Source organism: Sapajus apella, unplaced genomic scaffold (genome assembly GCF_009761245.1).
Source record: "Sapajus apella isolate SASKATOON/1434 unplaced genomic scaffold, GSC_monkey_1.0 scaffold62, whole genome shotgun sequence".
Lineage (NCBI taxonomy): Eukaryota > Metazoa > Chordata > Mammalia > Primates > Cebidae > Sapajus > Sapajus apella.
In genome coordinates this window covers 15,440,297-15,466,000 of record NW_022437002.1, presented here as the reverse complement: position 1 = coordinate 15,466,000, position 25,704 = coordinate 15,440,297, and the positions used below count along the sequence as shown (strand labels likewise).

The window sequence follows — 25,704 nt, the reverse complement described above, 5'->3', positions numbered from 1 at the left end:
GTTCAATGGGTTTGCTGAGGGAAACCAAGCAAGGAGCCAGCAGGATGTGGCAGCAACTTTCCTGCCCATGCCCATTAGTATGTTCTTACTTCTTGGCTGGGAGCCATGGCTGGGAGAGGACACAGGTCAACACTGAAGGCACTCACTGGAAGATAAGGTCTCGGGGCGCCTGTGGGGGCTGCCTGCCAACCATCTGCTCCCTCAGTGCTTCCAGTGAACAGCTGTAGATGTAGACAGGACACCGGGTCCGGGGCCCATCTGCACTCTCTGTCTGGGAAGCCTGACGCCCAGCGTAAGCCTGTAAGTCTCGAAGGAAGGGTGGGCTTAGCTCTCCTTGATTCTGGGCGTTGCCTGTAAAGAAAAGGTGTCACGTAGTCTTCCAGCCCTGTCTGTTTCCCACTCCCACTCCTGCCCACCTTGAGTCAGCAGCCTCACCACAAGCCAGGGTTACACTGAGGATGGGGACTTGGGACTTTGTAGTTTTGACCTCAGTTTCTCCTAGATCTTTCAGACTGGAAGCCCCACTCCAATCCCCAAACTTAGGCTTTGTCTCCTCTTGAGGGGGTCCCTCCAGGCCACAGGCAGCCAGACGCTGGACATCTGAAGAGGAAGAGATATAAATCAGTGCTCCCTGGCTGGCCGGTGCAGGAGCTCAGGGGTTTATATCTGAGAGGGTTCGTGAGGAGGTCAGCAGCTGGCACCTGAGAAGGTAGCTGGGAGAAAAGTCAGAAACACATGTTGAGGGTTCACAAGCCTTGCATAGCAGCGCCACTGAGGGGGCTGTGCAGAGATGAGAGGCTTGAGAGATTCAGGAAGACCTACACTCTGTAAGAGAGAAACAGAAATTAATTAGAGCAATCTACGAGGGAATGTCAAACCCTGTTCCCCTCCTCCACCCTACAGCTGACTCATCTTAGGTATAGCTTCAAAGATCCAGGACAATGAAAAAAGACAGCATTCTGTCATTGGCAGATGCCACTTAGTCTCAAAGGCGCTAGAAGGTTGAGGCCTGCAGATGTGGTGCTGGAAGGAGGTCAATGTGACAAGGGCTCAGGGAAAAGAATCAGTGCTGACCAGGGAAGTAAAAGCTGAGTCTCCTGTGGCCTGGGTGCTGCCGAGTGCTTGTTCTTTCAGGATCCCATGAACCCCCAGCAGTGGCCCCTCTGCACCTACAATGGGGGTAGAAATGGGTGAAAGAGGGCAGGGCCAGCAGAGAGGTGGGACTCTGAGTTGAGGAAAGGAGGAAGGGGAGGGCCAAAACTCAAAGACAGAAACCGCCCTGTGAGGGTGGGGGAAAAGGGCTGGGCCAGGGTCTGGTGTCAGAAGCAGGTGGGGAACTCACCTGGAATGTGGCAGGTCCGCTGCAGCATCTCACTCAAGAAGGCAGCCTGGTCAACAGGGGTCAGTGGGATCTCCCGGTCACTCAGCTCCTGCCCCAGGCAGCTGTGCAGCAGGCACAGCACCATGTCGTTGGCGGGACAGGACCCCTCGGCGAGAGGGACACCCTCTGGCTCTGCCCGACACACACTCTGCTCAGCACCAAGAGCCTCCTGCTGCCCAGTGTCCCCGGCTCAGCTCTGACCAGCAAGGCCCCTCCTTCAGCCTCATGTACTCCTCCTGCCCCCACCACTCATCTGCTCACTTGCTGACCCATCTGTTTGCTGTTTTCTAATACTCCCAGGCTTGCTGGCCCTTTAGGTATAGGGTGAAAGGGTACAAAGTTCACCCACCTCTGGAAAGCAAAAGGAAGAACATCTGGAGCTGCTGGCACTGTGGCAGCAATCCCATCAGGTCAAAATGGAAAGGGATCTCATGGACACAGGTGTCTCCTCCCTGATCCAATCCTATGAGGGAGGAAAGATAGGAAACAGTGAGACCCAGATTACCCTACCCCCTCCCCTGCTCCACCAGTGTGCCGCTTGCCCCACTCACCATCAGAGATCCTTGGCTCTTGGGGCAGAGGGCCCCACTCCTTGCTCTGGCACAGCTGTATCAGGTATTCAAAGCTCAGCATGGAGCCTATGCAGGCAGCATCCCGTGGGTGGAGCTACAGGGAGGAACATGAGAGGTCCGGAGTCAACCCCTCTTAGCCCAGGATACTCTGGGCTCCAGCTCTCCAGGAAGCCCCAACAGTCCCAGACATTCAGAGGGACTGGCAGGCCCACAGGCTGTGGAACTCCAAAGGAGATGGCACCCTAACCTAGTGAGAGAGGTGGGGGTACTGCTCTGAGGACACTCACAGCTTGTGGGATCTCAGAATATGTCAGGTCCTGGAGGTGCTTCCAGCTTCCAGGGCCAGGTCCCACTCGCCCGTACTGTGGCTCCACCCATACCTCAGTGACCAGATTGAGCTCTGAGTCTCCCTCCAGAGCTTCCACTTCCACATCATTGTCATCATCTGTCGAGAAGCTAAAGGAGGAAGGGCTGTGAGTCCAATGCATAGCCTCATGGCAGGGAGTGAACCTCATGGAGGGAAGGAGACAGGCACAGAGAACAGCCAAGAGTCACACAAGGCCTTCCCAGACTGGCGTCCGCCTGATGCATTCATCTAAACACTGAACCCCCTCCCTGAATTTGGAATTAAGATCATCTCAGAATATGGGAGCCATTCCTCTAGGGGATGGTGGGGAGAAGGATCACTCTGCAGAGGCAGCTCTCACGGAGAGCCAATCTCACCTGTCTTTGGTGGAGGCAGAGTGTGGGGGGAAGAGGATGTACTGGACAACACAGGTGTGTTTCTCTTCAGCTGCAGCCTGCCCTGGTGGTTCATTCTGCAGGCAAAATAGGAGATCTTGGGCAAATCCCAGCCAATGCAGAGATCTGGCCTAGCCTAGCTCTGGCCTCAGAACTTTGGTTCCCTCACCACATTGTCCTATGACTTCAGCCTAAGACCTTGCATCCTCTGTCACATGGTCCCTGTGAGGCAGAGTTTGTAGCAGTCCCAACCCGGCTCAGAGGCGAGTGTCCCTGGGATGACAGACCTTGGCAGGGAGGTGTCATGAGGGATGGCACATACCTGAACTGGAAGTTCCAGAACCATGTTGATGATTCCTTCTCCGCTGCAGGCGAAGTGGAATCCTTCAGAAAGTCGGACTCTGGAGCCCCATAAAGACAGGGGGAAGGCCAGGGTAAGATGAAGGAAGAAGAGACACTGAGACTATAGGCTCTCCCCACACACACCCACCTCCTAGTAGTCCTCAAGGAGCCAAGTCCACCGGTAGCCCTGCTCAGACTGGCAGTCCCTCAGGGTATAACAAGTCCAATGAGGATGAGAGGCCAAAACAAGTCGGGGGATGGGAGGAGACAGGGAGGGCAGTAGCAGGTGCTACTCTATACTTGAAACTGGGAATTAGAGAGGGAAAATGTGTGCTAGAGGCTTTCTGCTAGTGTCCCAGTCTACACTTGCTCTCTCCTTGCCCCAAGTGGCCTAGCTGGTTTGGATGACATACTCAGTGAGGATGGAGAGAAGGTGGGCAATGGCGCTGAGAGGCAGTGCAGGGGCCAGTCCTGATGGGACACTCCAAAGCCAGCGCTGATGGTAGAGGTAGCGGGACAGTGACGCTAGGCTAGAAGAGGCTGAGCGGCCTGAAACCAAAGGCAGTGGGCCTGGTGGCTCCAGTGTCAGCAAGAAGGGTGCCCGGTAGTCCAAGGGTAGCTTCTCATACCTAGGAAATGGGACAGTGATCTCTATTCATCCCCCACTAAGCTACACTCTTCCATATCTCTGTACTACTCATCCCTGCTAAGCCACGCCCTCCACATCTCTGTACCACTCATCCAGGGCAAAGCCACAACCTCCACACCTCTGTACCACTGATCGCTGCTAAGCCACACCCTCTATACCTCTGTATCACTCAACCCCGCTAAGCCACACCCTCCTACACCTCTGTACCACTGATCCCTAGCTAAGCCACACCCTCCACACTTCTATACCACTCAACCCCGCTAAGCCACGCCCTCCACGCCTCTGTACCACTCAACCCCGCTAGGCCACGCCCTCCACGCCTCTGTACCACTCAACCCCGCTAAGCCAAGCCCTCCACACCTCTGTACCACTCAACCCCGCTAAACCATGCCCTCCTGCACCTCTGTACCACTCACCCCCTCTATGCCACGCCCTTCCACACCTCTGTACCACTCATTCCCACTAAGCCCCGCCCTCCGCACCTCTGTACTGCTCATCCATGGCTAAGCCATGCCTTCCACACTTCTCTACTGTTCATCCCTGGCTAAGCCACGCCCTTCCACACCTCTGTACTGCTCATCCCTGGCTAAGCCACGCCCTTCCACGCCCTTCCACACCTCTGTACCGCTCATCCCTGGCTAAGCCATGCCTTAAGCCATGCCTTCCCACACCTCTGTACCACTCATCCCCGGCTAAGCCACGCCCTCCCACACCTCTGTACCAACCTGATGAGCAGTTTGTCCAGTGGCTTATGCAGGACCACAAGGCAGGGCCGGTCAGACAGGGCCTGCTGTGGCCCCAGCACAGGAGGTGACTTGGAGGGAGAGCTGCTCCCACCAGTGCCCCCGAGCCCTTTTCGTTTCACCTTGGGTGTTGGCTCCTTGCTTTGTACTCGGTGGGGGAAACGCAGGCGCAGGATCTCTTCCCTCAAGCCTGACACAATCTGAGGGCAAAATGTTATCAGATCCTCCTACTCCCATCTCCTACAGGTCTGGGAGAAGGGGCCCACAGACAAGGTGAGAGAGCCCTCTTCTCCAAATCTTCCTTGGTCTAGGGGTTCCTCCCTCTACTAGACCTGGCCCTGTGGGGTTTGGGGACGGGGAGCTAGTCTACCCCCCAGGGCTCCTTGGTCAGAGTCAGTCAGGGCCCAGCTCACCTTGTGCCGAGCCGGTGCTGGAGTGCCAATGGGAAAACCCAGGCGAAGAACCATGCATGGGGCCTTGGAAATGATGCGGACCATGTAGAAGGAGGAGGGGGGCTGGTCTGGGGCACTGGGGAGAAATGGGAGTCAGTGAGTAGCCTGAGGTTGGCAGGAAGTAGGAGTGAGGTATGGGGTTAGAGGGAGAACATGGGATGAGGTGGGGGGGTAAGGGAACATCACTTTCCCCACCTGGAAAGGAGCTTGACATAAGAATAGCCCTCGACTAGCACGAAACTGCTCCAGTCCCGAAGCAGAGAGGTCAGGGAGGAGTGGGAGATCCTGCACTGGATAGTGCTGTAGCGCCCATTGCTGCCCGGGGTATGCAAGTGCTTGGGAATTGGTCTAGGAAGAGGGGTGTGGACTGAGGTTAGACTTCCCAGCCCCAGTCTTGGAGAAAAGGAGTAGACTACTTATTCTCTCTTCTAGGCCTTGCCTGAGGTTATGGGGACTGATGAGTAGGAAGACAAGGAAAAGGCCATAGTTTTTCCTTGGCCACAGTTGGTAAGAGCTTATCTGCTGTTCCCCTTCCCATCATTCTCTACCCCCAGGGCCCCTGATACTCCACCCCAACTATGGCCCAGCCCTAAGGGCACCCACGTGTCGTGCTCCAGGATTAGCACCAGGCGATGCATGTGCAGCCAGCGCTGCCAGGAATTTGTATCCATGGACAGCACTGGCTTCCAGTAGGCAGCAAACTGGGCATGGGATGAGTCGGAACCACTGGGCTGGAGGGAGAGCACCTGGGGACAGGAAGGACAGCACTATAGGAGCATTTGTGGAGGACCAGGGTACAAACTCCAAACAGCAAACAGAATGATGGGTGGACTCTGTTCAGGGTGTCAGAGACAGCAGTGGTTTGAGGCTACAGCCCAGCTGGAGACGGAGGCAAAAACTGCTTCCACTATGAAGGCTAGATTTGGATGACTGAGCCCAGGGACAGACTGTGTAGCCCTTTAAAGCTGAATCCAGAAGGATGGAACCATGAGCCCAGCTGATGTCACTGACTCGGGAGGAAAGCCACTGAATGGTGGCAGGACTTCATGATGTGGCCACTGCACACTAGCGTAGGCCACCTGCCCGTCAGTGTAAGGCTGACAGCATGGACTGAGTGTGAAGAAAGCATAGGACCAAGAAGTTGTGGTCTTCAGGAAGTACACAGCTCATGGTGGCTGGTGGTGGATAGACACAGGTGAAGGTGGCTGGGGGAGGCCAGCGTATGCCACATGGATATGGGGCAATGGCTGCTGGGATTGGGGTACCCCCACCTAGATACTGTGCAAGTCTCTGCCTCTGTGCTCTGCTCAGAACACCCTGTCTCTATAGATCCTCCTCTTCCCCGGGACCTTAGGAAGAGGGAGAAGAGAAGCTCTCAAGGTTAACGCTTGGGCTTCTGGCTTAGGTGCCTCAGACGTGAGAGAGAAATGAATAGAAGGTGGTGATCCTGGGCTCCAGATGCTGTGCCAACCCAAGTTATCATGAAATGGGGCTATTATCCATCAGAGCCACTCACCGGAGTGGTGGAACCTGGAGGGATGTAGAAGAGTGGCACTCCGCTCTTGGTGCTGTCAGGAAGCGTGAAATGCTCAGGCACTGAGGAGAAGGACTGAAGGTGGGCAAGCATCTGGTCTGTCTGGTTGATGCTGTAGAATAAGGGCCAGGCCTGAGGCACATCTGACTCTGCTGGGTGCAGATGAGGGGAGCCTCTGGGGGACATGGGACCCTGGACAAAAGCCAGGTTCTCAAGGTGATGCTCCCCAGCTCCCACCTTCACAAATCTGTCCCTCCACACAACAAATGGGGCAGCACTCACCAAGTGGTGACTTCACTGACCTCTGCAGTGTGTTCCAGAAACGTCGGATAACATGGGTACGATATAATGAGCGAATGGGCTGCCTTAGTGCACAGGACACATCATGTAAAATGTCGTAGCCACCTTCCATTGTCACTTCCACTCGTGTTACTCGAGGGCCCTCAAGCTCCAGGGGCCAGGGTGCCACAGCCACATACTCAATGCGCATGTTGTGTTTCCACAGCAGCACCAGCTTCACCTCCAACTGGGACCCTCCTGAGGTTCTCGAAGCAGGAGGGCCAGTTAAGAGAAGGCATAGGACTCCAGGCCTGGGATCGAGTCCTATCTGAAACCCCCATCTATCTCATGGAACCTAGCCCTGCCAAAGGTTCCAAGCATGGTTCTACAGGTTTTAGGCCCAGAGCTGGCCAACTGACACAAACACAAGTTTGTGGAAATCTGAAAACCAAGCCAAGTTCAGGATCCCACACCACCTCAGTTGGTTCACCTTGGGCAAAAGGAGATGGAACTGGGAAGCCCCATGCTAAGAGAGTTAAGTCCTGATGACAATTCAAAACACACTGTCTCAAGCGATAAGGTCTTCACTGTGACACTTTCATGTGTAATACATGTGGGTGTTCTCACACACAAATTCTTAAGACATCTGGGGGATTACGGCAGGGCCAACTTACCTTTGGCCAGTGTAACCTCTCGGACACTGTAGCCCTCTCGAAGCCGCACAGACACGGTGCTGACCAAGTCAGCTGGCACCTCCTTCTCGGTGTGCTTCTTCCGGCGCAAGGCAAGGGCAGGGTTGCTGCTTGCAGAGACCAGGTGCTCATTAAAGAGGCGGTGCTGAGAGCCTAGAAGACCAGTGGCGATGAGAAAGGAGAATGGTTATCTGCCAGCTGACTGATCTGCAGGGGGGAAGGGGCTATGCTTAAATCACTGTGAGGTAACACTGCCAGCGGAGCCAGCCCCAGTTACACTTTCAGTCCTCCAGTCCAGCCCATTCTATATTCCCTCCTTCCCACACCCACCTCAGTATGCCTCTCACCGCAGTAATATTCAGGGTTCAGTGCTTCCCCACTGCGCAGGAAGGAGTAGAGGAGAAATGCCCGGTGGTAGACTGTCAGGCCCAGGTTGCCCGGCTCTGGCTCAGGACAAGTGGACAGGTAGGAGCCAAAGGTTGCCATTGCGATGAACTTCATTAATTCCACATTGGGCACATGGCCAAAACTGCAGTCATAAGAGTAAACTCCTCCTACCTGGAAAAAATGAGCAACTGAAGACCTAGCTCCATCAGAAACACAGAAGGAACAACAGGACAGGAAGAGACGGCCAGGTGGCTGCTCCCAGTCCCTGGACCACAGAGTGGGGAGCAGGCCAGGGTTCTCCCAGGACAGATCACTGTCTGTCTTTCCTTCCTTGAGCCCTTCTATCTGACGCCCATGCTAACCCACCACAGCATCCTCTGCCCTTCTTCCTCAACATCTAATAGCTCACCACCTCCTCCACTAAAGGTTTTGGCAACTGGTTCACCGACTTCCTGTCATCATACTGAGAGACTTCAGCTTATCAGCACTTCTCAAACTTTAGGGTGTATAAAAAACACCTGAGGATTTTGTTAAACTGCAGCAGGCCCCTGGGATGGGGCTTGAGATTCTGCATTTCAAACAAGCTTTCTGCTGGTCTGTGGTCTACATTTTGAATACAATGGCTGTAGATGGGAAATTAGCAAGCTACACATACCCTGAGGGCCAAATCTAGTCCATCACCTATTTTTGTGAATAGTTTTATTGGAACACAGTCACACACATTCACTTTGTATTGTCTGGATGCTTTCACGGTTCAACTGCAGAGCTGAGTAGCTGTGACCAACCAATGTCCCACAAAGCTTAAAGATTAAGTGGCGTTTGCAGAAAGTGTTTGCAGGTATGCTCCAGATGACCCATTCAAGCCCCTGCCTTCTGAGTTCCTTAACTCTCATCTCCAGTACTTTCTCTATTCCACTCACCTGCCTGTAGGCTACACGCTGGCCCTTGGCTTCACTTGGAAAGAATTCATTTTTGCAATTTAAAATTGCTACATCCTACCGATTACACACAGCACTACCTCCTTAGCTTCCTTCCACCCTCCTGCTGCTGCTCTTTGACCTCACTGAGACTATCAGGTCTTGAACCTCTACTCTCTCCAAATCTATCCACATTGTCCTGACCCTCCTTTCTCTACCCAGCCTGGACCCTACGTTGAGGCAACTTCATAAGCATCACTCTCAAATCCCTGCCCTCTTCACTCTCTTCTGCTTCTTTGAAATCCCAACTAGGATCACAGCCTCTATTCTTGGCCAATGGTGCCCAAACTGACAGAACTGACAGCTGTGTAAGCTGGCACCACATCAAAACATATGACACCCAACTCAGCTAGTCCTTCAAGGCAGTCCCCAATACTGCTTCTTCTTTCTAACTCTGGCCTCTCTTCCTTATAGTACTTGACTTCACCTTCTACCTCAGAGAGAAATTGGAGGCCCTTTGCATAATTGATCTATATCTTCCCTTCTATCATCTAGTTTCAAAGAAAGAAAGGACACTTCCCTGCTCCAAAAGAATCCCTCAATCTGTTTCTTAAGCCAATGCACTCCTGTTCAATTTAGAGACTACTCCACCAGGCTCCCTTTTCATTCCCTTATTTTCAAACTCTTCTTCACTATAGATCCTTAGAAACATGCTTAAGTCTCTAGCTTTAAAAACAAAACAAAACACTCCTTTACCCTGTACTTCCCTCTGGATACCATTCTCTCTCTTGCACTGCTCTTGATCTCAACAGCCAAATTTCTTGTGTCAACATTTGTCCCTATTTCCTTCTCTTCTATCCACTCTTCACTCCCCTCACCACCTCTTCACTAAAATAAAATGGCTCTGAAACAGATCCCCGTGACCTCCTAATCACCAAATCCAAAGGGCACTTTTCATTCTTCATTTTATTTGATCTTTCTATATTCTCACAATGTCGTTACCATTGTGAGAGGCGGCAGAAGGATCAAGTAAATTTTCTTCCAAAAATTCTGACTTCTCTGACACCAGAATCTCCTGGTTCCTGCCTGATTCTTCATTCCTTGCTGGGCCCTTTTCCTATGAAAGACTTTGAACACGGGTGTTCCCCAAAGTTCTTCCAGGACCTTCTTCTGTTCTCAGTTACCCTCTGAAGCCTGACAAATCCTAAATCTCTACCTCTCAAACAGGGTTTGTCTCCTGAGTATCAGGATCTGTGTATTCAACTGCTACCTGCTACAAATAGCAGCCATTTATTAAATGATTATGCACAATGTTACATACTTTAAATGCATCTTGCCTCCCAGTGAGATAGGTACTTTTACAATCTCCATTTACAAATGAAGCTGACCTAGAGGTGAAGCAATGTGCCCAATGTCACACAGTTAATAAATGCAGTCAGGATTTAGACTAGCATGCCTAACTCCAAAGGTGATGTACTTAACTACCTATATTGAATCACAGGCATCTCTAACACAACATGCACAAACCTGCATTCATCATCTTATCCTCACTCCACCACAACTGCTTCTCCTCCTTTTGCTTTGCCTGCAACCCAGTCATCGCTGGAGTCAGAGACTTAGAGACATCTTTAAGCCCTCTTCTCACTCATCTCCTACCCACATCTTGCTAATCATGAAGTCAGGTTGACTCTGCCTCTTCAGTTTTCCCAATCCTCTTAACTCAAATTTAAGCCCTGATCCTCCCTCACTGCAATTAATAGCCTCCCGACTTCCACCCGTCCTTCACCCAGCAGCACAAGTGACCTTTATAAAACATAAACCCAACTAATGACTTTCCTTCTATCTATCTGCATCACCCACAGAATTATGCTTAACCTCATTAATACAGCTGAACCAGATTTTCATGTTCTGACCTGTGCCTACCCCTCCAGCCTTGTTTCCCATAGCTCTTTACCTCCTTCCCTACAGTCCATCAATTCAAATTAGCTGCAGTTCCCTGACTATACCTTTTCCCCCTTTGCTTAAGCTAGTTTGAGCTGGGTTTTCTGACCCTTGCACTCAAAACAATAACGACTAATCTACTGGGGGAGGTGGGACTGGAAATGACTGTGAGATTTCAAATTCTGCATTCTTTTTGCTGTAACAGCTATTTCCCAAATCCTAAGAAAAGAGGAAAAAAATGAGTCCTCTCCCACCGCTGCCACCTACCTTCTAGACATGACTCCTTCCCCCTGACATAACTAAGTAATTGACTTTACCTGGGAAATCACCACCTGTAAGAAAGTCATCAGCCATCCCAACTTTGTGAGATATTCTATTTCTCTCTCCTCTGTCCTAAAAAGTCCTCACCTGCACAAAGGAACAAGCCACGGTGCCACTGCGAAGCTGGTTCAGCAGCGTCTCACAGACAGCTACATCAGGGACACTGGTCACCCCATCCGTGATCACGATAATCCCTGGGGCAGGAAACACCAGATCAGACCTGGAGACACTGACCAAAGTTACAGGGAGGCACCCAACTGACAGGGCCCTCCCTGAAGGGCTCAGTGTCTGCCCACCAATATGTGTTATGAACTTCAAACACCTTTCCTTCTCCCTTACCCTCCCTGTTTCTTCCTCGTGAGTGCCAGATCATAACCTCCCTTAAGTGATGTCCTTGGAGCTCTACTCCTTCTAGGGTCCCTGATAGTTGTCAGAGTTGAGGGTTCCTGAGATATACACTAATACATATTTACATTTTGCAAACAAGAAAAAACAAGGAAACAGATTCTCTTCCCTGGGGCCCACTGATTCCCTGGAACTGCTATCTTTGTTGATAGCCCCACCCTTCCTGTATCCCTGCTTCCCCAGTCCCACCAATATTCCTTCTACTGACCTGCACTAGAGTTTGAGGGTAGTAATTGCAGCGCCAAGATGCCCTGACGAATCATACTGACCAGCCCAAGATCAGCTGTCACCATGGAGACGCCTACCTTCCGGCCCAGTGGCTCCCCTGCATCTGGGGACTGGTCTTCTGCCTGGCCCCATGTTAAAGAAAAGACAGAATGGGACAGATGGCACTGCAGCCCCATCCATGGCAAAGCCAGAATTTACAACCCAGCACTTCTCAGGCCAGACAGCCAGAATCCTGTGAAGACCCCAATTCCCATACAACGAGGCTGAGTCTTGACTGTGCTCCCTCCCCGTGTGTGCTCAGATACTGAACCTCAGAGGCGAAGGGAGTTCGGCACCAGATGAAGCATCAGACTGTACTGAAGTGGGCCTTCTCCATCTTTTGCCAATAAGGGGCCCTTTCCATATTTTTCCATCACTGTTATGAAATATTTTATACCTCAGTCAAATTACATGACCAGTCACAGGCACAACAGAACTGCCATTTGCCTGGCTACTTCTAGGGTACCCAAAGTAATGAGACAGCGAAGTCTAGTGGGCCCAAGCAGCTTTATCCCTGATTGTACAAAATGCTAAGTAGAGGTCAAAGCCACCCATGAATCACCTTCTCAGATCCAGTGGTGGAGAAGAGCTGGGGCTAAAAAAATGCAAACAAACAGCTTTTACATTTTCTCACTGAAAGAATCTGTGTTTTGGGGAGTATATCCGAGTCCTGATCCAACAGGGAGCGTGTCACGAGCATGCCTATCCTTGGCTCACTCTGCGCCAGCTCTTAGCCCTTTTCTGCCCTAATTGGACTATCTCTTCTCTCTGCCCTCTGTCCTTAGCTGCTCCTCTAAGTTGCCTTTGCCCACTTTCTCTCTTACATACCTGGCTCTGAGGATCATACTGCTGCTGCAGCATAGTGGCCACCTTATCCTCAAAGAGGCAGAGCTGCTCATATATCTGCTGCAGGAACACCTCCTGCTGGGAAGGGTTCAAGAGGCAGCCCTGTACCAGCACCTAAGACGCACAAGGAAAAGACTGAGACAGGGCGGTCAGGGGCGCACAGAACACTACACTTCTGCTCTGCTTATTCTCCATAGCTCCATCTCGGTGATCCTGACTTCCTACCCAACCAGTATCTAAGATATGACTACAGCCAATTCCTCCTTATCTGATCTCTTCCATCAGTTCTCAGCCTAGGTCCCCAGGCATTAGTCATCAGTCATCTTTATCTGGGGTCACAACTTCCCTCCACTTAGGGTCCTCCAAACTGGGCATCCCCAACCTCCCACACGGGGGCACCATAAGATTTCTATTAATAGCTTTTTTATCTTGGCCTATAGGATGTCTCATAAGCTGCCCCTCCTCAGCCTAGCAAAACCTTTCTTATTCTCATATTTTGTAATGCCTTTTTATTTCTAAGCATACTGTACACAGAGGCTATTCTGGACCTTTTCTCTTTTTATTAAATTTAAAATTTTTGTGGGTACATATAAGGTACATATATTTATGAGGGACATGAGATATTTTGATACAGGCATACAATGTATAATAATTACAGCATGGTAAATGGGGTATCCACTTCAAGCTTTTTTTTTTTTTTTTTTTTTGAGACAGAGTCTTGCTCTGTTGCCCAGGCTGGAGTACAGTGGTGCAATCTTGGCTCACTGCAACCTCTGCCTCCCAGGTTCAAGCAATTCTTGTGCCTCAGCCTCCCTCAGCTGAGACTACAGGCATAGGCCACCACACCTGGCTAATTTTTGTATTTTTAGTAGAGATGGGGTTTCACTATGTTGGCCAGGCTGGTCTTGAACTCCTGGCCTCAAGTGATCCAACCATCTCGGCTTCCTGAAGCGCTGAGATTATAGGCATGAGCCACCATGCTAGCCCACCTCAAGCATTTATCCTTTTTTTGTGTAACAAACAATCCAATCTTACTTTTATTTTTAAATGTACAATAAATTACTGTTGACTGTAGTCATTCTATTTTTGTACCCATTAACCATCTCCCCCAACTACCCTTCCCAGCCTTTGGTAACCATTGCTCTACTCTCCATCTCCATGAGTTCAACTGTTTCAATTTTTAGCTCTCACAAGTAAGTAAGGACATGCCAAGTTTGTCTTTCTGTGCCTGACTTATTTCACTTAACATAATGTCCTCCAGTTCCATCCATGTTGCAGCATGTGACAGGATCACATTCTCTTTTACGGCTGATTAGTACTCCATTGTGCACAGGTACCACATTTTCTTCATCCACTCATCTGTCAATGAACACTTAGGTTGCTTCCAGATCTTGTCTACTGTGAATAGTGCTGTAATAAACACAGGAGTGCAGATATTTCTTCCATATACTGATTTCCTTTCTTTTGGTTATACACCTAGGAGAGGGATTGTTAGGTCATATGGTAGCTCTATTTTCAGTTTTTTTGAGGAACCTCCAAACTGTTCTCCACAGTGGTTGTACGAATTTACACTTCTACCAACAGTGTACAAGATTACCTCTTCTCCACATCCTTACCAGCATTTATTGCCTGTCTTTTGGATGAAAGCCATTTGAACAGGGGTGAGATGATATCTCATTGTAGTTTTGATCTGCATTTCTCTGATGATCAATGATGCTGAGCACTTTTTCATATACCTGTTTGCCATATGTATGCCTTCTTTTGAGAAATGTCTGAGATTTCTTTTAAGAAATAAATCCTATTTTAAAATCAAATTATTAGGTTTTTTTCTTATAGAGTTGTTTGAGCTCCTTATATATTCTGGTTATCAATCCCCTGTCAGATAGGTAGTTTGCAAATATTTTCTGCCATTCTGTGGGTTGTTTCCTCACCTGTTGATTGTTTCCTTTGCTATGCAGAAGCTTTTTGATTTGACGTGATCCTATTTATCCATTTTTGCCTAGTCCAATGTCATGGAGCATTTCTCCAATATTTCAATATTTTCCTTTAGTAGTGTTAAAGTTTTGTTTTTTTTTTTTGAGACAGAGTCTTGCTCTGTCGCCAGGTGCTAGGCTGGAGCGCAGTGGCGCGATTTCGGCTCACTGTAACCTCCAGCTCCCCGGTTCAAGCAATTCTCCTGCCTCAGCCTCCCGAGTAGCTGGGACTACAGGTGTGTGCCACCATGCCCAGCTAATTTTTTATTTTTTAGTAGAGACAGGGTTTCACCACGTTGGCCAGGATGGTTTTGATTTCTTGACCTCATGATGTGCCCACCTTGGCCTTCCAAAGTCCTGGGATTATAGGCGTGAGCCACTTCGCCGGGCTGAGATTTAAGTCTTTAATCCATTTTGATTTTTGTGAGATAGGGGTCTAGTTTCATTCTTCTGCATATGAATGTCTAGTTTTCCTAGCACCATTTATTGAAAAGACTGTTCTTTCCCCAATGTATAGGTTCTTGGCATCTTTGTCGAAAATGAGTTCACTGTAGATATACAGTTTCTGGGTTCTCTATTCTATTCCATTGGTCTGTGTGTCTGTTTTTATGCCACTATTCTGCTGTTTTTGGTTACTATAGCCTGTAGTATAATTTGAAGTCAGGTAACGTGATTCCTCTAGTTTTATTGGTTTTGCTCAGAATAGCTTTGGCTATTCCAGGTCTTTTGTGGTTCCATATAAATTTTAGGTTTGTTTTCTCTATTTCTAGGAAGAATGTCATTGATATTTTGATAGGGATTGTATGGAATCTGTAGACTGCTTTAGGTAGTGTGGGCATTTTAACAATATTGGTTCTTCCAATACATGAACATGGAATATCTTTCCATTTTTTAGAGTCCACTTCAATTTCTCTCACTGATGTTTTATAGTTTTCATTGTAGAGATGTTTCATTTCTTTGGTTAAATTAATTCCTAGGTATTTTAATTTATTTTTCAGTTTTGTAAATGGGATTGCTTTCTTTATTCATTCTTCAGACCTGTTTGCTGCTGGCATATAGAAATGCTACTGTTTTTGTATGTTGATTATGTATCCTGCAACTTTACTGAATTTATTAGTTCTAAGTTTTTTGGTAGAGCCATTAGGTTTTTCCAAATAAAAGATCATATCATCTGCAAACAAGGATAATTTGACTTCTTCTTTTCCAATTTGGATGTCCTTTATTTCTTTCTCTTATCTGACTGTTCTAGGTAGAACTTCCTTTTTCTCTTTTTTAAGCTCAAAATCCTCTGCTTATCCCCCTAATGAATGCTTCTTCCTTCCCTTTACCCTCAGCAGATAACTCCCACCCTGTGCCCTCTTAAAGAGAAAGGAAACCAGTCAATAGGAACTCCCTGCTTACTCCAACTTGGAGTGTACACAACTCTCCAACTCTCTGAAAGCACCCCCAAGGTCTGTTGAATGTTCACATTATGTCTTTGTTCTTCTTTCGAGGTGCTGGAGAAAGGATTCTTCTTCCTCCTCTTTTTCCCTGTAGCTAATCTATCCATCTAATCTTGAGCCTTTCATCTCTCTAGTATCATCATTCTTTCTTCATGGGCTCCTTTTCTTCTACTTCAAACATAAATAAGTGTCCCGCATGCTAAAATTGTATATAAGCCCAGCAGTCCCTGTGGTGGCCCTCAGGATCTCACCCCTCTTTTCCCATTACACTCCTACAACCTGTGCCACATGCCCACTTCTCCCCAACCCTGACCCCATGGAACAACTACTTTTTTATTTCCTGTTCTCAACTGGGTAAGTGGGTGGGGAGAGTCAGAAGAGGGAAAGCCAGACACTGTGTCACTCTACAGGAAGGAAAACACAATCAGAAAAGTAGCAGAACCTGAGCCATAAAAAGGTGAGAATGATCTCATATTCATACTGTTTAGAATATTGAAAATTGGGACAATTCAAGTGGCCAACAACAAGGGGCTGGTTAAACAAACATATGATGATAAAATACGATGAAATAGTAAGTTAACAGGCCATTAAAAATTATGTTTTCAAAGACTATTTAGGGACATAGAAGAATGCCCATACTATATGTTTAAAAAAAAAAAAAAAAAGGATAGGCTAGGCACAGCAGCTCACACTGTAATCCCAGCACTTTGGGAGGCTGAAGAGGGCAGATCACTTGAAGCCAGGAGTTTGAGACCAGCCTGGACAACATAACAAGACCCTGTCTCTACAAAAAAAATTAGAAAAAATTAATTGGGTGTAGTCACATGCACCTGTAGTCCTAGCTACTTGGGAGGCTGAGGTGGGATGATCACTTAAGCCCAGAAGTTCAAGATTACATTGAGCTAAGATCATGACTCTGCACTCCAGCCTGGGCAACAGAATGAGACCCCATCTCTTAAACAAAATAAAAAACAGGACACAAAATAATGTGTCTAGAATGAGTCTCCTGATTCTCTCGTTCTCTTGGGTAAAGAGATGGAGGTGAGGGGGGATGAAGAGACACTCACAAGATTAGAAGAAAATTCCATAAAATGTTGGAATTTAATACAATACCCAGAAACAACAACTAAAAATAAGATCCAGTGCTCTTATTTACCACACTGAACGCCATACAATAAAGCACAAAGTCTTTGCGTGACATTCATGGCCTTTCATAACCAGCTCCCAGTTATGTCTACAGTCTCCTCTTTACCATCCCTCTCTACAGTCAAATTTTATTCTGTTGACACTGAATAATATGTAGTTCCCTAAAACACCTGTGATTGAGGGTGCAGATTCATAGTACCATGTGTTTGTTTTTTCTGGTCCCTGTTTCTTCTGTCAGAAGAGTCCATTTCCCCTTCTTTGAATGGTTAACCTCAATTCTTTCTTCAAAACTAGGTTCAAATGTTGCTTTGGGCTGGGCACGGTGGCTCATGCCTGTAATCCCAGCACTTTGGGAGGCTGAAGGTGGATCACCTGAGGTCAGGAGTTTGAGACCTGCCTGGCCAACATGGTGAAACCCTGGCTCTACTAGAAAACAAATAAAAATTAGCCGGGCATGGTGGTGGATGCCTGTAATCCCAGCTACTTGAAAGGCTAAGGCAGGAGAATCGCTTGAACCCAGGAGGTGGAGGCTGCAGTGAGCTGAGGTTGTGCCACTGCACTCCAGCCTGGGCAACAGAGCTAGACCCTGTCTCAAAAAAACAAAAAACACATGCTGCTGTGTCTGAAAGACCTCTCTGCTGTGGCCCCAGGCTTGGTTGGGTGCTCCCTCTTGGTACTCCCATACCATCTGAGTCATCTTACCGGTGTTCTTATCACATTCAACTGCAATTACCTCCTTTAATATCTGTCTCCCCTAATAGACTCTCAACTTCTCCCATCAGGCCAGGGACAGGGTCTGATTCGTCTGTGTCTTCAGGACCTGCTCAGGCCTGGTATAGATCAGGCATCATTAAGTGTTTGTCAACCTGAACCAAGTTTTGAGTGATTACCTAACATCCATGCTCTCCCTGCCTTGGCTATCAGTGCCTATAAAACCTGGCCCCCAACTGGGGATGCATCCCACAACTGCTAGTCCTAAAAGCTATACTGGGAAAGCACTTTAAACTAGGGCAGAGGGCTGGCAATCACTGCCTTGGGATCCAGGTATACAACAATTCTGTTGCTGTATGTTTCAGACCCTTAGATGCTATTTCCAATACCTTGTCTCTCAAAGCCAGTTTGATAGCTAAGGTGACAATGCAGTCATCAGGGACAGTTTCAGGGAAAGCCTTTACCAATGAATTAAGGGTGGTTAAAAGCAGATGAGGGGAAACTGGGCCAATGCTTATCTAAGCCAAAAACAGATATTCCAGTAACAGACTTGGCCATTCTCCAAAAGGAGTGTCTTGTGATAGCCTACTTGAGTGCTGGATAAGCCCTGTAATTATCTGTGCGGTCAGCGTTTATACCCAATAGTTCACATGGCCCTCAAAGAAAATGACCCACCCTGGGCGCGGTGGCTCACGCTTGTAATCCCAGCACTTTGGGAGGCCGGGGCGGGCAGATCACCTGAAGCAGGAGTTTGAGACCAGCCTGGTCCACATGGTGAAACCCTGTCTCTACTAAATACACACACACACACACACACACAAAAAAAAAAAAAAAAAAAAAAAACCAGGCGTGGTGGTGGGTGCCTGTAATCTCAGCTACTCGGGAGGCTGAGGCAGGAGAATTGCTTGAACCTGGGAGGCAGAGGTTGCAGTGAGCCGAGATCACACCATTGGACTCCAACCTGGGCGAAAAGAGTGAAACTCTGTCTTGAAAAAACAAAAAATGATCCTCCTCTATCCTTGAAAGCAATTATATCTCGGGGTTATTTGTCTTTCAAAATCACAAAACCATTCCAAAAGACCATCTTCTGGGGGGAATTGCAGGAGCCAGTATATCAGCAAACCATCTGATAGAACTAAAGGAGAAGTGGGGAACAGAGAAAACAGATATCCATTGGTCAGAAACAAAGAGATTTTTAGGAGTGGTGAGAAAGGCAGTTGTCCAATCAACACCAACTGACCCTAAGTCTATGAGAAGGCCTTTTAAGTCCAGAGGCACTGGTACAAAACAGATTCAAGCTAGCAGAGCTGGGGACTTTGGGGACACACAGTAGAGACAGGATAAGAACATGGTCAGAGGACTAAAAGAAATTTGGTCTGAGGGTACCAACTTGGAGAAAAGATGCAATACCTGGTGTGACTGCAGTCCAATGATGGAGGAGTAGGCCTGAATAGTTATGTAGATCTCAGGCTGGAAGTCGATGCAAGACCCAGGCACTCGGAAGGGCCGAAGCAGCCCACCTAGGCAGCGGGACAGGGCATGGAAAACTTCATCAAACAAGATCTCTCCCGTGGAATCATCCTGAGGGCAATGCAGAGAAAGAGCGCTCAAGGGGATTCAAAGGCAACCCTAGGCAGAGGGCAGAAACATGCAGCTTCCATGGGTCAGAAGGATCCTTATCTTATGGCTGATCACACACCCAAATACAGTGCCACACATGGAACAGTTCCTGAGGTGCTTTCCGGAAACAAAAACAACAAAACCAGCGTCTTGCTTTGTTGCCTAGCTGGAGTGCAGTGGCCTGATCACGGCTCACTGCAGTCTCGACCTCCTGAGCTCAAGCAATCCTCCCACCTCAGCCTCCCAAGTAGCTGGGACAGGTGCATGCCACCATGCCTGGCTAATTTTTGTATTTTTTGTAGAGGGGGGTTTTGCCATGTGGCCCAGGCTAGTCTCGAACTCCTGAGCTCAAGCAATCAGCCCGCTTCGCCTTCCCAAAGTGCTGGGATTGCAGGCATGAGCCACCACGGCTGGCCCAGTTCTGTTTTTAAATACCCACCATTCCTTTATAAGCCTGTCTTCTCTCCAAAATGGTAGGCTGGGAGCATTTTTCACTTCCCCACCAGGCCTCTCCCTCTCCTCCTCATCCCCTACCCCATCCTTTATTCCCAGGGTCTCCCTTCAATCCTTTACCACAATGCCAGTAGACGGGCTAAGGTCCAGCTCAATGACAAACCGATACTGCCAAGCCAGGAAGGTGACCCGGGTGGAAGGTACAAGAAGGAATGGCCTTGGGACCACTGGTTCATCTGGCTGCCATCCAGGGGGTAGGACACTGAGGACTTCCAATTCCTGTTCAGACTGAAGCTGAAAATTAGGATGGAAAGAAAATGAAACAATCAGGGAAGTCACCACTTTCTTCCCAGGACCTGCCTTCTATATCCCAAACGACATATCATTGGCTCTACTGCCCTCAATCCAACCATATACTTTTCCTCTCACTCTCCGGAAAAAATATTTTTTAAAATTTCCATCATCTTGTAGGCAGTCCCTTGCCCCACCCAGACTGAGAGCCCTCAGAGTTAGTCTCCCTCCCTGTCTGTTTCCAGCACTCTCCTAAAAAACAGATCCTCCTGGGCTAGCCCCTCGCATCTTCCATGTGTCTAGGCCTCACCAGCATCTCCTGGGGTGTGGCCTGCACAGTCTGATGCAGATGATTGAGGAACCAAGCCAGGCGAACATTTCGGGAGATTCGATAATCCTTTTTCATTAACAGGAACACCTGCCCGGCTTCTTCCACCTGGGAACAAAAAGACATTAATACATCTTTAAAAAATGGCACTGAGTACTTGTAATACACAGATCGCTGTGCAAATAACTCGCTGAAGGAACTCACCATCTGTGAGAGGCAAAGCAGCAGAGGTGAAAAGTTTACCCTAACCTCCACGCGAGGTCTTCCTGGGGTGTCAATTCTTTTTTTTTTTTTAATGTATATTTTGCATTTTAAGTTCTGGGGTACATGTAAAGAGCATGCAGGCCGGGCGCGGTGGCTCAAGCCTGTAATCCCAGCACTTTGGGAGGCCGAGGCGGGTGGATCACGAGGTCAAGGGATCGAGACCACCCTGGTCAACATGGTGAAACCCCGTCTCTACTAAAAATACAAAAAATTAGCTGGGCATGGTGGTGCGTGCCTGTAATCCCAGCTACTCAGGAGGCTGACGCAGGAGAATTGCCTGAACCCAGGAGGCGGAGGTTGCGGTGAGCCGAGATCACGCCATTGCACTCCAGCCTGGGTAACAAGAGTGAAACTCCGTCTCAAAAAAAAAAAAAAAAAAAAAAAAGAGCATGCAGGATTGTTGCATTGGCACATACATGGCAATGTGGTTTGCTGCCTCCATCCCCATCACCTATATCTGACATTTCTCCCCCTGTTATCCCTCCCTAACTCCCTAACCCCCACTGTCTCTCCCTGGGGTATCAATTCTTAACTCTCTGTTCCTGTTTGCCCTATACAGATCTCCATATAGATGAAGTGACCTTTCTATATTGTTTCCACAATGTTTATGTGAGTTATACCTATAAACTACAAGCTTCTGAGGGCAGGGATTGTGTCTGATTCTAGTTTTGTGTCTCTGTGCTTGGCAAATTTCTACAAACAGAACAAACACTAGAAATCCCTAAGACATTACATGAATGCCAGTTACTCCTAACAAGTCTTGACAATAGCAGACACTGAAGAAACTTTCACCGAAGGAATAGCAAACCTTCTGAATACCTCAAAATCAAACCTCTGTGGGTCACAGTCTCCACCCCTGCACTTTTCAGTCATCAGTACTCTAGCTCTTGCCTCCATTGCCTCATAGGTGGCCACTTCATCAATGCGCTAACAAGCATCCACTCCTTTGCCCATGTCCTTGTCCTTCCACTACACAAGTCCTGTCAAATCTTATCTTGGGATGAATTTGACATTTTCCCCTGTCTACACATATACTATGGCAGCTGCACTCTGACAGAAAGAAACTTGTCACCTTGCCAGCAGGGCCCACTCTAGCAGGCCTTTACCAGTCCTCTGAATTCTCCAGGCCAGCAGTCTTTCCTGTTCCCCACAGCAGGTTTTCCAATCTTTCGGCCCCCTCACTCCCAGCAGACAAACTTGCCCACAGTTCACAGAGGAAACAAAGGTCAACTGGTCTGAACTCCCCAATGTCTCTTCCTGATTAATCCTTATCTGTCACATTCCTTACTCCCTTATTCTTGTCTGTCCTACACAAATGGCAAATTTCTCCTTCTGTGTCCCTGATTAATGAGGGGAAGGACACCAGGTGGCAATAACTGAAGAGCAGGTAGTAGAGGAGAAATGAACAGAAGTTAATAAACGCCTGTTGAGAAACATGTTGAAAGAAAGCGAAGAATTTTTCTTTCCCAAAATTGGGAAATACGTATGGAGAGAAGACTGAAAAAGCCCTGGAAAAGCAATAATGAAGAGTTTCTGATGTCAGAGAAAAGTGTGGAGAACAGACACACAATGGTTGTGAAGACAAGAAGGAAAGGGTAAAAAGATACAGAAACAGGTATTGGAAAATAATAAGGATGACAGCAGAAGGGAAGAAGGAGAAGCTCACATTTATCAAGCAACTAAAATATATGCAAAAGTACTGGGTAAAAGAAAAAAAGAAAAGGGCCAGGCACAGTGTAATCCCAGCACTTTGGGAGACCAAGGTGGATAGATCAACTGAGGTCAGAAGTTCGAGACCAGCCTGGCCAACATGGTGACACCCCATCTCTACTAAAAATACAAAAACTATCTGGGTGTGGTGGTAGACGCCTGTAATCCCAGTTACTTGGGAGGCTGAGGCAGGAGAATCGCTTGAACCTGGGAGGTGGAGATGACAGTGAGCTGAGATTGTGTCATTGCACTCCAGCCTGGGTTACAGAACGAGGCTGCATCTCAAATTAATTAATTAATTAATTAATGGCCGGGCGCGGTGGCTCAAGCCTGTAATCCCAGCACTTTGGGAGGCCGAGGCGGGTGGATCACAAGGTCAAGAGATCGAGACCATCCTGGTCAACATGGTGAAACCCCGTATCTACTGAAAATACAAAAAATCAGCTGGGCATGGTGGCACGTGCCTGTAATCCCAGCCACTCAGGAGGCTGGGGCAGGAGAATTGCCTAAACCCAGGAGGCGGAGGCTGTGGTGAGCCAAGATCACACCACTGCACTCCAGCCTGGGTAACGAGAGCGAAACTCCGCCTCAAAAAAAAAAAAAATAATAATAGGAAAAAAAAGTACTCTGTACAGGCCAAGTGCAGGAATTTCAGGTTCAGACAGTCTGGGTTTGAATCCCAATTCAGCCACTTATTAGCTGTGAGACACTGGAAAGTTTGTATCACCTCTTTAAGCTTCAGTGTCCTCCTCTGTAAAATAGAGATAATCCTAACACCAATCTAAAGTGCTGTTCTGTGGATCAAGGAAAATCGTGCATATGAAGTGCTCAGCACAATGCCTGGTAAGAATAAAAGTTAACAGTAACGGCTGGGCATGATGGCTCAAGCCTATAATCCAACACTTTGGGAGGCTGAGGTGGGCAAACCACTTGCACCTAAGAGTTCAAGACCAGCCTGGGCAACACAATGAAATCTCAACTCTACTACAAAAAATACAAAAGTTAGCAGGGTGTGGTGGCACATGCCTGTAGTCCTAGCTATTTAGAAGGTTGAGGTGAGAGGATTGCTTAAGTCCAGGAGGTTGAGGCTATAATGAGCTATGACCATATGATTGCACTCCGGCCTGGGAAAAAGAGCAAGATTCTGTCTCAAAAAAGAAAATAATAACAATAATAAAATGAAATCACACCTTGGGAGACACTACTCTCTATTACACTACTTTCCAATACTGTATTGAGAAAGACCCCGGCTAGGATTTTGGATTTATCCTGTAAGTGAGTTTAAGCTACTAAAAGGATTCCGCAAGGCAGTAACATTATATCTGCATTTAAAAAAATTCCCTCTGGCTACTGTGTGATTCAGAAAGACCCCCCTCTGCCCCCCAACAACTAGGGGAGATGACAGTGGCTTAGACTAGAGCTACTGAAAGTAGCCATTCTGTGAACTGTTTGAGACTGCGTCCTTGATGAGATAATGCAAGATAATGCCAGGATGGAAAACCACCACTGTCTTTCACCATCAAAGTCTTATTATGGAAAACAAAAAGTCAGCTGAACTAAACAGTGAACTTAGTTGCATTTCAAGGGATCTTTAGGATAGGACAGACAAGAATTGGTGATTAATTGTAAGTTAGGACACAGGAGGAAAGTAACAAAAAAGAAGGTGTCAAGGATGATTAAAGGAGCACTGGAAACCAGTATGCACAAAATGATTTCCAAGTTAGCTATCAAAATTAGAGACAGTTACTCCTAACTACCCCACTCCCTCGAAAAGTCCCATCAAATCGTACACTCTTATTGCCACACTCCTAAAAACAGAAAAGGGGTCTGTTTATTGGCAAAGAAGGGAATCACAGCAATTACTTGCCCTTTCTTTCTCTGATCCTTGGGTTTAAGGTGGGATACTAAACCAGACAATCTCTCTTTCAGGTTTGACTTGGCTGGTATGGGTGGGATATTATGTGTTGACTATGCTGGGGTCCTGCCAAAGTTCTTATCTAAAAAAAGATGTACAAGAGACTTACTGGAGTTTTAAAAAAGAATTTTCTTTAAAGGATGGTTTGAGGGCTCAGAGCATTATGAGAACAGGAAGGCTATCCTAATTCAGCAGTCATTTATCTATTACTCTATCTCCAGAGCCTAGTGCAGTGCCTGGCACATAGGATGTTCAATAAAATTTTGCTAACTAAGTGAATTCACTGTTTTTTGCTTCCTGCCACTACCTCCTCCCCTCTTGCCATGTATTCTAAGCAAAACAAACTGGACATTTAAAACTAATAATTACTATAACTTTTCTCAAGATGAGATCATCTTAACGCTAGTGTCAATACCACTTTCCCTTTGTTGTCTGGTATGAAATATTTTTTTTTTTTTTTTTTAAATACCAGACTGTTTCAGCTGAGCAAGGAAAAACCAAGGAAAAGAGTTTTGTCCCATACTGGACAAAACTTTAACCCAGGGGTTAAAGGAGAAGAGCACATGTCCAGTGGGTCAGAACTGTAAGGACAGAGTTGGGTGCATGGTCATCTAATCTTCTAGGACTAAAATCATGGCAAATCTAGGTTTAATAAGTGAACCTGGCCGGGCGCGGTGGCTCAAGCCTGTAATCCCAGCACTTTGGGAGGCCGAGGCGGGTGGATCACGAGGTCAAGAGATCGAGACCATCCTGGTCAACACGGTGAAACCCCGTCTCTACTAAAAATACAAAAAATTAGCTGGGCATGGTGGTGCGTGCCTGTAATCCCAGCTACTCAGGAGGCTGAGGCAGGAGAATTGCCTGAACCCAGGAGGCGGAGGTTGCGGTGAGCCGAGTTTTTTTTTTTTTTTTTTTTTTTTTTTTTTTTTTCAAAAACCCGCCCCCAAAAAAAAAAAAAAAAAAAATAAGTGAACCTTTCCATGACTGTCTGCACTAAGTTAGGGTCCTATGTTGGGCATTCACACACTCTATATTTTTATTCCTTGACACCTGACAGAGTTTATAATTAAGAATTTGTGGCCAGGCGCAGTAGCTCATGCCTGTAATCCCAGCACTTTGGGAGGCCGAGGTGGGTGGATCATCTGAGGTCGGGGGTTTGAGACCAGCCTGCCTAACCTGGTGAAACCCCGTTTCTACTAAAAATACAAAAATTAGCCAGGTGTGGTGGCACATGCCTGTAGTCCCAGTTAGTCAGGAGGCTGAGGCAAGAGAATCACTTGAACCCAGGAGGCGGAGGTTGCAGTAAGCTGAGATCGTGCCATTGCACTCCAACTTGGTCAACAAGAGAGAAACTCCAGCTCAAAAAAAAAAAAAAAAAAAAA

General features: G+C 47.7%; 1 protein-coding gene and 1 long non-coding RNA gene across 5 annotated transcripts in view; both read right to left on the bottom strand.

Moving 5' to 3' along the window:
- The window catches only part of SZT2 (SZT2 subunit of KICSTOR complex), a 56,171-nt gene that overhangs the window by 23,125 nt on the left and 7,342 nt on the right, over window positions 1-25,704 (bottom strand). For 2 of the 4 annotated variants that reach the window (XM_032247220.1, XM_032247221.1), the window contains exons 2-26: window positions 20,416-20,541; window positions 19,935-20,108; window positions 19,152-19,322; window positions 12,452-12,583; window positions 11,565-11,706; window positions 11,039-11,145; window positions 7,733-7,943; window positions 7,368-7,538; window positions 6,717-6,951; window positions 6,397-6,526; window positions 5,484-5,626; window positions 5,076-5,228; window positions 4,842-4,956; window positions 4,411-4,628; window positions 3,450-3,665; window positions 3,017-3,095; window positions 2,677-2,771; window positions 2,241-2,409; window positions 1,933-2,047; window positions 1,731-1,844; window positions 1,343-1,513; window positions 1,075-1,169; window positions 702-825; window positions 436-600; window positions 147-351 (exon numbers count right to left, since the gene is read on the bottom strand). In XM_032247220.1, the coding sequence (XP_032103111.1) occupies window positions 147-351; window positions 436-600; window positions 702-825; window positions 1,075-1,169; window positions 1,343-1,513; window positions 1,731-1,844; window positions 1,933-2,047; window positions 2,241-2,409; window positions 2,677-2,771; window positions 3,017-3,095; window positions 3,450-3,665; window positions 4,411-4,628; window positions 4,842-4,956; window positions 5,076-5,228; window positions 5,484-5,626; window positions 6,397-6,526; window positions 6,717-6,951; window positions 7,368-7,538; window positions 7,733-7,943; window positions 11,039-11,145; window positions 11,565-11,706; window positions 12,452-12,583; window positions 19,152-19,322; window positions 19,935-20,108; window positions 20,416-20,541 (3,776 nt within the window). Of the gene's footprint in view, window positions 1-146; window positions 352-435; window positions 601-701; window positions 826-1,074; window positions 1,170-1,342; window positions 1,514-1,730; window positions 1,845-1,932; window positions 2,048-2,240; window positions 2,410-2,676; window positions 2,772-3,016; window positions 3,096-3,449; window positions 3,666-4,410; window positions 4,629-4,841; window positions 4,957-5,075; window positions 5,229-5,483; window positions 5,627-6,396; window positions 6,527-6,716; window positions 6,952-7,367; window positions 7,539-7,732; window positions 7,944-11,038; window positions 11,146-11,564; window positions 11,707-12,451; window positions 12,584-17,763; window positions 18,509-19,151; window positions 19,323-19,934; window positions 20,109-20,415; window positions 20,542-25,704 lie in introns of those variants that run through there. The other 2 variants (XM_032247222.1, XM_032247223.1) reach the window with 2 other exon arrangements.
- LOC116529417 lies at window positions 24,787-25,469 on the bottom strand. The gene is made up of 2 exons (XR_004259496.1): window positions 25,297-25,469; window positions 24,787-24,983 (listed from the first exon to the last, which is right to left on the bottom strand). It is a non-coding gene; the product is annotated as an uncharacterized LOC116529417 (long non-coding RNA).